This window comes from Macrobrachium nipponense, chromosome 7, assembly GCF_015104395.2.
Source record: "Macrobrachium nipponense isolate FS-2020 chromosome 7, ASM1510439v2, whole genome shotgun sequence".
NCBI classification, from domain to species: Eukaryota; Metazoa; Arthropoda; class Malacostraca; order Decapoda; family Palaemonidae; genus Macrobrachium; species Macrobrachium nipponense.
Window position 1 is genome coordinate 18,171,673 of NC_061109.1, and position 14,722 is coordinate 18,186,394.

At 36.0% G+C, this 14,722-nt stretch overlaps 1 protein-coding gene across 2 annotated transcripts in view; it reads left to right on the top strand.

The window, feature by feature from the left end:
• LOC135217035 (uncharacterized) overlaps window positions 1-13,988 on the top strand; it is a 91,188-nt gene extending 77,200 nt beyond the window's left edge. For both annotated transcript variants that reach the window (XR_010315009.1, XM_064252631.1), the window contains exons 3-4: window positions 13,190-13,269; window positions 13,564-13,988. Coding sequence is in view for 1 of the 2 variants with exons in the window: in XM_064252631.1 (XP_064108701.1) it covers window positions 13,190-13,269; window positions 13,564-13,749 (266 nt within the window). In the remaining variant the exon portion in view is untranslated. The remainder of the gene's footprint in view (window positions 1-13,189; window positions 13,270-13,563) is intronic.
• Window positions 13,989-14,722: the final 734 nt, after the last annotated feature.

Below are 14,722 nucleotides of genomic sequence, written 5' to 3' on the forward strand. Positions count from 1 at the left end.
AATTGCTTACGTGTTAGCAATCCGGAATTCACCTTAAAACTGAGATAGTGAACACGAATGTACAAAGATATATATAAACGTATTATGATATTCTGACAGCTTAGTGTCATATCGGAAACTGCAACCATCTGTGACCTTTGTAAATGAGTTTTTTTTTTTTTTTTTTAATTTGTCGTAAAACTTTCCTGACTTTTGGTTTGACCTTAATGGCGAGCTGAAGGTCAGGGCGGGTTCCCAACTTGCTCCCATATAGTAGCACTACAGCTGCTCTGTAAACAAGGTGTTGGAATTGTTCTGTCTACAGTGGTCATTGTAGTGGGAAGGTTCTATGTATATATATGTGTATATATATTTTTATGTTTATATAAATCAATATATATACATATATACTATATATATATATATATATATTATATATATATATATATATATAACTAATATATAACTATATCAATATTATATACTTGTGTGTATGTCAATGTCCAGTAGATTCTACACACACACACACGCACACGACACACACACACACACATATATATATATATATATATATATATATATATATGTATATATATATATATATATATATATACAGAGAGAGATATATATATGTAATAGCCACGATGCCCTTTTGCCCTTTTAACTTCTCAAATTCTTTGCTCTTTTTTTGGATACGCTAGTTACTATAAAGCCTCGAGATCCAACTTCAAAGAAACATGGAAGATAATCATGATATCCGTTCGTTTTCCGCTACCGGACATAATGATTTATTTCATATTACCTTGAAATTGAATCTCGAGGCTTTGTAGTGACAAAAAAAAAAAGCTAAGAATTTGAGAAGTTAAGAGGGCATTATCGCTATTACATTTACATATGTATCTGGTAAAAATGACAAGTAAATTCTACATATATATATATATATATATATATATATATATATATATATATGTATGTATGTATATATACACACATACAATATATATATATCTATATATATATATATATGTTTATATATATACATATATAGTATATATATATATATATATATATAAAAAATATATATACCCCATACATATGAATCCCCGAAAAGAAAATACGTTATTAGATGCGCGCGCGCACTCACACACACACACACACACACACACACACATATATATATATATATATATATATATATATATATATATGTGTGTGTGTGTGTGTGCGTGTGCGCGCGCGCATCTAATAACGTATTTTCATTCGGGGAATCATTCTATAAGCAAAAATTCGGATGTAGTATGGTTAGTCCTTTAAGTCCTATTTTAGCCAATCTGTACATGGAATACTTTGAAACTACAGTAATAAATGCATTAAAACCCCAAAAACATGCTGTAGATGTGATATGTAGATGATATTCTTACATTTTGGGATAATAGGTGGGGCAATTTTAATGAATTCCTTTAAAAACTCAACGCATCAGTGCCCAGCATCAAATTTAAAGTTGAATGGGAAACAAACAACAAAATCCCTTTTCTTGATGTTTTAATAATCAGAGACACGACAAAATACAAATTTACCATATACATAAAACCAACTTTCTTACTTTCATACATTCACTACTTTAGCTATCACGACATTGCTATCAAGATAGGTGTAGCCAGCAACCTGTTCTTAAGAGCCTTACGAATTTGTTCCCCAGATTTCCTGGAAAAAGAATTTGAACTAATTTGTGAGCAACTTTCGTCTTTAAAGTATCCTGACCATATAATTAAGAAAGCAATTCACAAAGCAAACGTATTTTTCTACTGACCCCCTCAAGCTTGACAAGATCGTAGAGACACCCAACAATAAAATAAAAATTCCTCACCTGGACGAGATTAAGACGGTAACTCAGACCCTCGGAAAATCTAACCCTTTTGCATTTACTTACCCAAAAATCTTAGCCAAATCCCTGATTAACGTACAACAAAAGACATCCCCCAAGGACTGCGGGGTTTACGAAATCCCATTCCAGGACTGTGACCAATCTTACATCGGATTTACAGGAAAATCACTTCCCCAGAGATTAATACAACACAAATGGTCAGTTAGGTATGGACAACAGAACTCAGCTGTTTTCAACCTTATAAATGAACATAACCATAGAATAAACTGGAATTTGTCACATATAATTTATAGCAGCAACTGCCGGTACAAGGGTCAAATGATGGAATCGGCCTTAATAAAAGAGAGGCAGGTAATGCACATCTCAAAAGGAGCATGGGATTCAGATGTGATTGACAAGATTTTCATTCAACCAACGCTTGAGAAGATTAAAGGAAAATTATCAGTGGGGTGACCTAAATTGGCTTACCTGTGGATGGACCTCTTGGTATAAATACTACCTTTTCTGTAAACTTTTCTCATTCATATACCTGAAGTGGGAGACAGCAGTCTCTAAGATATAGTACTTTTCTCTCTATATTTTGGTGTTTTTATGGGCTCCTTTAATTATATATATATATAATATATATTATATTATATATATATATATAATATTATATAATATATGTATATATATTAACATACATAAACCCGTGCACAAACACAAATTCCATTGCCTAAATCGTTCGGCCTTACCCGGGACTCGAACCCAGGGTACCTTCCTTCACGAGTGAAGGTCCTTACTTACAAATATACGTTAATGCCTTTGTTTGTGAATGTTCTGAGCGAAGGAATAAAAAAAATAAATTTATTAAAAACTATTGCTCACTCGTAAGATGATATGACGGCTACGGGTTGATTGATTGATCTATCGTGAATGGCGTTGCACGCAATGAATTGTGCATCGTGAATAATGTTTTTTTTATTCTTAGTGCTGATGTTTTCCTTTCAGTTTGTAATAATTCTGTTGCCTTGTGTTGGAGCCGAACAGAGTTTTTGGAACTTCACTCTATTCTTTTGAATGACTCTCTCTCTCTCTCTCTCTCTCTCTCTCTCTCTCTCTCTCTCTCTCTCTCTCTCTATGCATATATATATATATATATATATATATATATATATGTATGTATGTATGTATGTATCAAATACCAGGCGCCTTCATGAAATTTGAGACGCGAGTGAAGTATAGGTACATAAAGCTCTTAATGGAATACTCTCTCTATACATAGATTTTATCCAGAAGCGGTTGGTACCGCCCGATTCAAATGCTTCCTGGTTCCACGCGTCGATTGGATAAGGCTGACAGCGTCCCGAGATTAAAACACTTGCGCAAATCTCTGTTAAAAGGAAAAGAAAAAAATAGTTTCTTTCAGGGCAATCCTCATTACAAATGAGTAAATGAATGGATGGATAAGGGGCTTTGCTGCTGAAGATTGTTCATCGTTTATAAACGAAGTCTACGAGAACTTGATAGTGTGAGGACAAATTGCACACACACAATGTTGGAACGCTGCTGAAGGGGAGTTATTCTTTAAACACAGATTTGTTTAGTTAGGAGGTGGAGTACTCAGTTTGGTGTTTTAGACAATACGGCACACATACGCACTCAAACATACATACATACTGAGAGAGAGAGAGAGAGAGAGAGAGAGAGAGAGAGAGAGAGAGAGAGAGAGAGAGAGTGTTTTTATTCAGTTCTGTAAACAAAGTGAGCAAGGTTACCTCGTATGCTACAAGTGTCCTCGCAAGTGGTCAAGCAGGAAGCATTAGGGCCATTGCATATTCAGAGATCGGCTCCTTAGGTGGGGGGAGGGGACGTTGGCACTCAGGTCTCAATGTGGGACTTCTTCCTGCTCCATTCATAATTTATCACTCGGGGTGACGCTGCGAGACCCCATACTACCTCCACCTCTTTCTTTTCCTTGCGCGTGAAAAGCAGCTTCCTAAGATTTACCCACTGAGGTTCGCTTGTTGTTACTCGCTCTCTCTCTCAGGTCTGCGACCTACTACAGTCGACTGACCATCAAGTACGAATTCTACGTATAGGGCACCTTCTGCCATTTTTGGTATCATGCCTAGGGAATCTCTTGAGAGAGAGAGAGAGAGAGAGAGAGAGAGAGAGAGAGAGGGATGCCCGATGCAGAGAGATGACTTTATACTTAATCGAGAAATTCTTGATTTAGTCTCGTAATTCGATGTACATACTCATAAACGGATTTTATTCAGATGAAAATGTTCATGGTGTCTCGAGTAATATCAACACACAGCGTCTCTCTCTCTCTCTCTCCTGGTCAGTGAGATAGCTCATGACTTACGCACCAGGTAGGAACTGCTTTTCTTCTTTTTTTTTTTTTATCTCAAATGTTTTTTTCTTGCGACTTTATCTTAACGGTGTTCAGTGTTTTATCAGCGTTTTTTTCTGTCTTTCATCTTTGAAGTTCCTCATTTTGAACCTGAAATTTTTTTTTAAAAACTAAAAAAAAAAAAAAATTATTACAAGGACAAAATACATGTCACCTCTAAGAGGGCTAGTGGTGTACCTCCGTTCATATTCTCTTTCTTCCATGTGACTTTCCTCGAGCCTCTCCTGACATTTGTTTCATAGTGCAGCTGCTTTGAGGTTTTCCACCTGTTTCACCTTTCAACCTTCTCACTGACAATTTCCCTGACAGTGCTGAATGACCTCGTAGGTCCCAGCGCTTGGCCTAATTTCTGTATTCCTATAACAGCTGAATGTGGAAGAGTTTAAAAAAAAAGCTAGACAAAGTTATCAGGAGGACACTGTGAATGAACAGTAAAACCTGTTCCTAGAGATAAGTGAGCACACGATGTCTCCTCGGATGGACTAATAAGTCTTTGAGACATCCCAATCCTTGTAACTCCAAAAGAGATGTCACTATGAGAGTCATTTTAACCTCCTTCACAAGGGTGCGCCAATCAACAGCTGCATGATTGCAAGGTCGTGTCGTTTTCCTCTTGACAAGAACTTTTTTAATTCGTTTTATTTTGAAGATAAAGATATCTCACAGTAGGTGGTGGGAATGTGTGAGAAAATAATCATACGACCTTAATGATTATGAAATGTCACCCCTTGTAGTTGATAAATGATAAAAAAACGACTGTCGGAAAGTGAGAGTCATAGTATAGCGTGTGTGTGTGTGTGTGTTTGTGGAATTGAATGATAGAATTTGAGCGAATGTCTGAAAGTTACAACAGGAGTAATACCTCACAGTTGCACTGTGGAAGGACAGGGTTGAGGAAAGTAAGGTGGAAGAAAAAGAATATGGAAAGGAGATACAGTAAACTGAATGAAAGGAGTTGCAGCTAGGGGCCGAAGTCACGCCGCAAAGAACCTTAAGTAATGCCTACGGTGTACCACGTGAGAAGAGGAGTATGTGTGTGTGTGTGTGTTTGTTTCTTTTGTTTTGAAGAGGGTGCATGTGGTGATAAGGACGGCAGTTTCACAGGCGTCAATATCCGTATCTTTGAAAAACAAAGTTAAGACTTTTTTTATTTATTTTTTTCCAGTGATATTTTATCTCCTCAACCTTGACAGTTCTACCACGTGTGTTTCAATTGAGAAATAACACAAGAAAAGAATATTTAGAAAGAATCAAGAAGCCCCAAGTTTTTTAGATTATGACAACCGGATTGTTACATTCCTTCGTGGATTGAGGCAAGGATTAGCTGGGTTCTGAGTGTCCAAGATGAGGGGTAACGAAAGCATTACCTTTCAAGATATGGTATAAAATAAACAATTCTCTTCATTAGATTATTTAAACCAGTTTGACGGTTATGAGTATAATACTCATTCTAGATGCCTTTGCGGGGTGAGTGCCGTCAAGCGGTGCACTGTAGGCATTGCATAAAGTTCTTTGCAGCATCCCTTCGGCCCACAGCCGAACCCCTTTCAACCCTTTTACTGCACCTCCGTTCATATTCTCTTTCTTTTATCTTACTTTCCACCCTCTCATAACAGTTGTTTCATAGTGCAACTGCGTGGCTTTCCTCCTATTAAACCTTTAAAACCTTTTTACTCTTAATTTCCCTTTCAGCTGTGAATGACCTTATAGGTCCAAGCGCTTGGCCTAAATTCTATAGTATTCCATTCCACTGATTCAGGTTGACAAGCTGGGCGGCTCTTGGACCTTACAAAATAAAAGAATATTAGCGGGGGGAAGGGGGGTGTAAACATTAATACCAAACTATAAAAAAAAACTCGTTTGGAAAAGAAGAAGAAAAAAAAAGAATGATGCCGAGTTTATTTAAAAGATTTCCGCTCGGTACTCTCATTCTGAAGCGGTCTTTTCACAGTGATAGCTCGACAGTGGAACCAATTATTTATTGGCTTACTTCCCAGCTCAGTGGCTGAACGAAAATCAACTGAAGCACTGAATCAGCGTTGCATTGTAGACGCTTGCTGGCAGCGAACCTGATCTGTTTTTTTTTTTTTTTTTCTTCTTCTTTTAACGACAAGTATGCGTGCCACAGCCCGCAGAAGTGGCGAGACAAAGTTGTTCGCATACCTTTAGCAGTAATTGTCGTTTGAACCATTCATTCATATCACGAAACCTAACTTTGAGATTTTACCCGTGCGTGAAGCTGAGTCTAATCACACACACATATATACATATATATATATATATAGTATATATATATATATATATATATATATATATATATATAATGTGTGTGTGTGTTTGTCACTAATCACACATTAGTACTATAGTTTGTACTTTCAGACATTAAGCTATAATATGCCTTGAATATATCGAATTCACTCTACCTGAAGTGCATCTGCCCCAGCTAGAATTCGAACCCAGCCTTCTGGTTTATATATATATATATATATATATATATTATATATATATATATATATATATATTTAGAGATAGAGAGAGAGAGAGAGAGAGAGAGAGAGAGAGAGAGAGAGAATGTTGCAAGTTGGTGCTTATGTCAACTCTAAGCTAAAAGCACGGCTTATTTCATTCGCGGTGCACCAACGACTACCCAGGCCTACCTCGATAAAATAGCACCAGATGGCACTGCTTACAGGTAAATTTCGTTAGGGAATTGCTCTCTCATCAGTGATGAGCAAATTTTATTGCACCATAAACCATTAGTGACTGGGTATGATTAGGGTATGAAGTTAACACCAACCTCAGGAGGGTTACAGAAGTTTTTAACAACTCCCACAAATTTTTATGCGTTTTTATGAAAGAAAATATCTTCAAGTATAAATGAAATTTTAGCTTTTAAAAAGGTCATAGACATCAGAGAGAGAGAGAGAGAGAGAGAGAGAGAGAGAGAGAGAGAGAGAGAGAGAGAGAGGCGGGCCGATTGTAGCGTCTTGATATAATTGTACTGAACGCACAATTATACGTACAGTGTCTGACCTTGAATATATTGTCACTTAAAACCTATTTATCAAGAGTATTTTTACCATAAGAGAAACCATTGTATTTACGTAATGCATTTAGTGAATATTATAATATTACTGTAATATTACATTGAATATTTTAAGATGATCTCATGTATTTTGTAATTTGTAGTATTTCCCCATTTTAGTTCTTTCTTGTATATTCACTTTTGAGACCATCAACCACCATTCCACTTTCGTAAATTATGGCTACTCATCATCAGTACAGCTTATTCATATGTCAAGGTCCCAATATAATCACTGCTTCGAAAATACTGTTCGAATATTTCCTCCTGGGACATTATTGTTCGGCGTTGCCAAAATCAGGATTTCACTTGACCAATTTCAGCATGTGATCTTACTCTGACTTACATAGAAACTTTTTTTTTTCTTCTTTTTATCACTGGTTCATTGTATTCTAGACCAGACGACTATTGATTTTGAACTCTGTGCGAACACGCCAAGTTTGAGAGGTCGACGGCTTAGTACGATACATGTTAAACATCAGCCTAGTCTTTATTTATTTATTCATTGATTCCCTTATTTGTTTATTGACGCTCTGGGCACACAAATCATGCGGATAGTTAGTGCAATCGTCAGAGAATGGACGTGCCTTGCTCACATTCACTCCAGACCAATTGCTTGAGAACTGTGGTACAATGCCCATATCCAGTTCAGAGCAATAGGCTGAACAATGATTTACTCGAATATTTCATTACTTACGAGAAGTTGGTTCGTTTTCCTTATGATGCAGTCATCACAGGCTAACAGTAACTACCAAATCATTCGCTGCTTAACTCTTTTCAGTGGTTTGGGACAGCGTAATCCAGGTTTAATGCGCAGTAAAATTCATCACTTGACAATTTATGCAGTCATTGTTCAGCAAACATTTTCACAGTCAACTGCGTGATCGTGCGGCCATGGGTTATCGACCCTGTGAGGAGGCGTCATGATCTTTTATTTCGCTGATTTATTTATATTTCCCTCGGGAATTCAGCTACTACCGGTTTGAGCGAGAGTGAATTTTACATTCCAGTCACACGGTAAATATTTGTTCCTTTGCTCTTGAGATGTTTTGTGGAAACATTCCAAGAAGTTCATCTGCGAATCTCTATAAACTTCTCGAGTTCGTGGTCCCGTTTCCTGCGAAGGGAGTCATGGATTATGATGATAAGAAAAATCTCTTAGTTTTGGAATTCTCTCACTGGCTGTGGTTTACCCCTATTTTCCCCCCTTGTTCCAGCCAGTCCTGGGCTACATTAGAGTTCTAAACCACAAAATGCTTTCAAAGGAAGTTTTCAGTTACTGAACCTGCCAGATTTTGACATTCTTACATTATATCAGTCATTAAGTTTCAGATTAAGTTTTTAAACCACTACAATTTTCAGATAAAGCTCCAAATGGGAATTTTATCAAATAAATAAATCAACGGAGTTTGAAGTGTTTAAACGCAAGCTACATTAGGTGCCATACTTTCCCATCCTGGGCATGAGAAAGCTCTTTGTCCTTTGTACCCAGCTCGTTTATAGTGCGTGGCACAGTAAGGGTAGTCCACGTGACCTCAGAACGAGTGACTTGTCAAGTCGGACGTAGGTAGGTCATAGTAATTGTCTCTATTTAGGCAGATACATAGACTAGAATTGCCCAGACGAGAGATGACTTTCGCAAGACATTTCAATGTTTTCATACGTTCCACTTACATGAAGATGAATCATTCCCCCCCCCCCCCTCCTTCAATACACCTCTTCCTTCCACTTGAATTCTACCACGTCAGTTAATATGATTTTTGTAAAATAGTAGGCCTATAGTTTTCTCGAGACAATAGGCCTATACTCTTCTATAGATAGTAGGCGTTTAGTTTCCACGAGATATTAGGCCTTATATACACAAGGCACATGTAGAGCAAACTGACAGTCATGTTCTTAATTTTGTTTTCATGTCGCAGCCAGCTATAAAACAATGAAAATTTACTTTCGTCTGCGACTACGTGGAAGTTAAGCATAATCATAACTGTGTAACAAGCTCCCTCCCAAGGGGTTCAGTCTACGCAAAGGCTATAGCTATATATATATATATATATATATATATCTATATATATATATATATATCATATATATAAAAATAATATATATATAATATATATATATACTACGACTGCGGTTCGTTGAAATGTTATTACTGTACAAGACTTTGGCTGAAAAAATTCCCAGGATGCAACGCTCACATATGTAGAGAGAGAGAGAGAGAGAGAGAGAGAGAGAGAGAGAGAGAGAGAGAGAGAGAGAGAGAAACTGCAGAGGAATTAAAGGAGCTGTCTACGCTCATTATAGCAATTACCGTAAAATGTGATGATGTTTTACGTAAGCGGTCAATGTACTGCGTCCCTTTTCCACTTGGATAAAGAGAGAAAAACATGAATGGGAGAGCAGTATATACATAATATAAATCGTAATGTAAAATAAAGAAATATAAATAGTAAGACTATTATAGAGGTTAATATAGATCAAATATGGTTACTTTTGCGTTTGCCCTTGCCCTACAAAATTAAGATTGCGTGCGTCTTTTCATGTTTTCGTCTAATTCTTGCGCCCTCTGGCCCAAGGGCTTCTTAATTCTTGTGCAACAGAAAGGGTAACGCGAATTTAGACCTTAATTTGCGGTCTTAATTTGTTGGTTTGGTCATTTTAGCATTTCCTAACCCAAAATGAAAGAACAAAAATGTTTTTTCAAGTTAAGGGTAACGAGTTCTCAAGGTACCGTACTGTATTATGGCGAAAGTAGTTGACACACAAATGTGTGATGATACTTCCAAGGAAAAAGTAGCTTATAAGAGTTTTCAAATTTATTGAGTGAAAGGAGAAACTTACGGATCTCTTCTGGTGGTCTGTTAAAAGTGAAGTTACTATAGGAATACTGATTCTTTTAAGGTAGGTTTACACCTACGCACTTTTGTGTTGCGGGCTGTTACAGCGTGGGACCGCAAGAAACCGTTACAAAATTGAAGCGGTGGGGAGAAAAAATTACCGTTATTGGGCGGCTTGGCGCGGACCCGGGTGGTTGGTTACGGGCATGTCATGACGTGTTCTTGCGGTGTCTAGCGGAGTGTTACGGAGTTGGCGCGGTGTTACGGTCGTTGTTGCTATGCCAGGGCACGCGCTCTTGCGGCTTTGTTACTCCGTGTAGCGGTGTGTTGCGGGTGGCTTGCGGTGTTGTTGCGGAGTAATAATAACATAATTCATAATAATGAGACAAATGAGAAGCAAATGATGGACATATAAAGCATAGAAAGTAAGAAAATGAACATGAAAAGCAAAGAAAATGAACATGAAAAGCATAAAAAGTAAGGAAATGAACATGAATAGCATAGAGAGTAAGAAAATGAACACGAAAAGCATAGAATGTAAGAAAATGAACATGAAAAGCATAGAAAGTAAGAAATGAACATGAAAAGCATAGAATGTAAGAAAATGAACATGAAAAGCATAGAATGTAAGAAAATGAACATGAAAAGCATAGAGTAAGAAAATTAACATGAATGATGAAAAGCATAGAAAGTAAGAAAAGGAACATGAAAAGCATAGAATGTAAGAAAATGAATATGAAAAGCATAGAATAGAATGAAAAGCATAGAATGTAAGAAAATGAACATGAAAAGCATAGAATGAAAAGCATAGAATGTAAGAAAATGAACATGAAAAGCATAGAATGTAAGAAAATGAATATGAAAAGCATAGAATGTAAGAAAATGAATATGAAAAGCATAGAATGTAAGAAAATGAACATGAAAAGCATAGAATATAAGAAAATGAAATTGTGACTTGGTTTATATCATAACATTTTCAACTGCAAATATTACATATATTATCAACTGAGGTCAATATGTCTTTAGTCTGTTACTGAATTTTCATTGTTCCCCTGTTAATAACTATGTCCAGTCAATGTTAATTATTGTTTCATTATCATAATTGTATGTGTTCATGTTCATTTGATCATGTTCTCAATATTATATTATTGTTCTTTACCTTGTCAAGTTATTTTCCGAGTTCTATTTATTTCATATTTCATATATCATATTTCATGTTAGATTTCCTGTTATATTTCTTCATGTTATTATTCTTTATGGCCATGCTTTTTCATTTTTCAAATTCATTTCACCCAATCATATCATCATATATATTGTCATGACACATAAATTAAGCATCAATAAGGAAAATGTAAAGGCAAGTCAGTATTTCAATATATTTATTACAAAAAGAAACATTATGAATGATATAAAATGTACAAAATCCTTTAATATTAAGAAAATAACTAAAAAATCATTTATTATTAAAAAAATAAAATTCTATTTATTTATACATTGTCGACAGGCTGTCAGAGCGCGAATGATGCCCCCGTGGTCTGTCCGGCCCCTTTTATCCTTCCCAGAATGCGCGGCAACCTTCCATCCAATGGACCTATGTTTTTGTCAAAATTAAGAGGTGGTTGTGGAATTATTGATATTCAGTGTAAAGCGAAGTCAATCATGTTTAGTACATTTCTAAAATGTTTAAAAGATCGTTGAATGCCATTATCAGGATTGCACTATTTTTACACCTAGTTTGTATGAAAGTATGATAAATATATTACGAAGTGCTAGTAAGATGACCTCTTATCCACAGATAAAAACAAAAGTGGTATATGAACATTTAATGAAAAACAGTGAGTATGTTCCAAATATTGAAAAATTGTATCCACTACTCAACTGGAAACTAAATTGGGAACATGTAAATAATAAGTATATAGAAAATAAAAGTAGAGAAATTTTGTTTAAGTATGTTCATGAAGTTTCAAGTACAAATGAATGGCTAGCCATGATGAAAATAAAAGATGTTAAGGAATGCAGTTGTGGATGCATAGAAACTAAATTAATATGCATATGGTATATTTGTGTCCTTTGATTAAGAATTTGTTGTCCTGGGTATTCGAATTGCTTAGAAAATGTTGTAAATTAAAAACTAATAGCAGGTTAAGGATTTTAAAACTAGATTTTGAAGCAAACTCAAAAAGGGATGAAAACACAGCAATGGTAATAATAGCAGATTTTATTTCAAGTATATGGATGGCAAGATATTGGGGAATCAGTACTGACCAACAAATTATTAAATGTATAAAGAATAGACTGTTAAATACATTTAATGTAAATATTATAGGATTTAAGTCTAATGTTAAAAAAATTTTCACGAATCAGTATGTTTCTAATTTAAAAACATATTTAGAAAAATAATAAATTGTAATATTTTTGTATTATACATAGATCTTATAATGTATATACAAAATTGTAAAATATAATTTTGTAAAGTAATATTTCTTAATAAAAGAAAAAATAAGTATTGAGGTTCACCTAAAAAAAAAGGAAAAAAAAAAATTCTACCTAGGGAGATGCCGTAACACGCCGCATGCCCCGCAACATGTGCGCGCCATTTATTAATCGTGTATGAAGGCGCCGTAAGGGCACTGCACGGCACTGTAACATCATGCCGTAACACTCCCTCACTGGTGGTACGATGTCGCACCACATGCATTGTGGCATGGTACTGTGCGGGTTCTTACCTCTTTTGTTGCGGGGCCGTGCCACACCGTGTGACTTCATCCACCCGCCAGATGCTGTGCAAAAATTTGAAATGATCTAAAATCCAGGTGGCGTCACATGGCTTTAACGGTCTTCGCCTGCCCCTGCCAGCGAGGTGGCGTGCTTTTGGTACGTTTATAGTGCGGTTTCTTGCGATTCCATGCTGTAACAGACCGCACCACAAAAGTGCGTAGGTGTAAACCAGTCTTTAGTTACTTTGGTGAAAGAAGCTGATGGGCTTATATGTAACTTGTCTGTTACAGGGATTGCTGCTTGGGGAAGAACGTACAACCCAATTCATTTGTTTAGGCGGAAAGGAGAACCATATAGCACTACATATCAGGTTGGTTTATTAATGACAGTTAGTGGATCATCATAGATACTGGGCTCTCTAGTTTTCTGGTGGTCTGTTGAAAACAACAGTTATTTTGGGGGACTTCAGAGTTACGTAGATACTTTAGATACTATATTGGGGAAGGATAATAAAACCAAAGAAGCAGCAGCAGCGTGCACAATTTAGGGCGTTGGAAGTTAGGTGCTGTTTGTTGTAGGGAAGTTTAAAAAGTTCCCAATTACATTACTTTCCAGTTGATTAGTCCTTAGGGTAGGTTTACACCTACACACTTTTGTGTTGCAGGCTGTTACGGCGTGGGACTGCAAGAAACTGCACGAAAGTGCGCCACATCGCTGGTGGTGGCTGGCGCAGACTGTTGAAGTCGCACGGTGCCGCCAGGATTTTAAAACTTTTCAAATTTCTGCATGGCATGATGAAGTAGCACGAAACAGTAAGCGGTGTGGCGTGGCGCCGCAACAAAAGAGGTAAGAACCCAAGCGGTGCCGTGCCACACTGCACCACGTGCGGTGTGGTGCAAGTTCGTACCTCCCGTGCGGGAGTGTTACGGCGCATTCATACACAATTAATAAATGGCGCGCACATGTTGTGGGGCGTGCGGTGTGTGCGTCATCTCCCTATGTCAATTGGATGGAAGGTTGCCGCGCATTCTAGGGAGGATGAAACAGGCCGGACAGACCACGGGGGCATCATTCGTGCTCTGACAGCCTGTCGACAATGTATAAATAAATAGAATTTTATTTTTTTAATAATAAATGATTTTTTTAGTTATTTTCTTAATATTAAATGATTTTGTAATTTCATATCATTCATAATGTTTCTTTTTGTAATAAATATGTTGAAATACTGACTTGAAATACTGACATTTTCCTTATTGATTCTTAATTTATATGTCATGACAGTATATATGATGATATGATTGGGTGAAATGAAATTGAATAATGAAAAAGCATGGCCATAAAGAATAATAACATGAAGAAATATAACAGGAAATCTAACATGAAATATGATATATATATGATATATGAAATAAATAGAACTAGGAAAATAACTTGAACTATAAAAACAAATGTAATATGAAATAAATATGGCCATCAAATGATATAATAATAACATACAAGGTAAAGAACAATAATATAATATTGAGAACATGATCAAATGAACATGAACACATACAAATGATATTGAAACAATAATTAACATTGACTGGACATGGTTATTAACAGGGGAACAATGAAAAATCGGTAACAGACTAAAGACATATTGACCTCAGTTGATAATATATGTAATATTTGCAGTTGAAAATGTTATGATATAAACCAAGTCACAATTTCATTTTCTTATATTCTATGCTTTTCATGTTCATTTTCTTACATTCTATGCTTTTCATGTTTGTTCAGTAAATATTTTTATGATGTCCATCATTTGTCTCATTATTATGAAT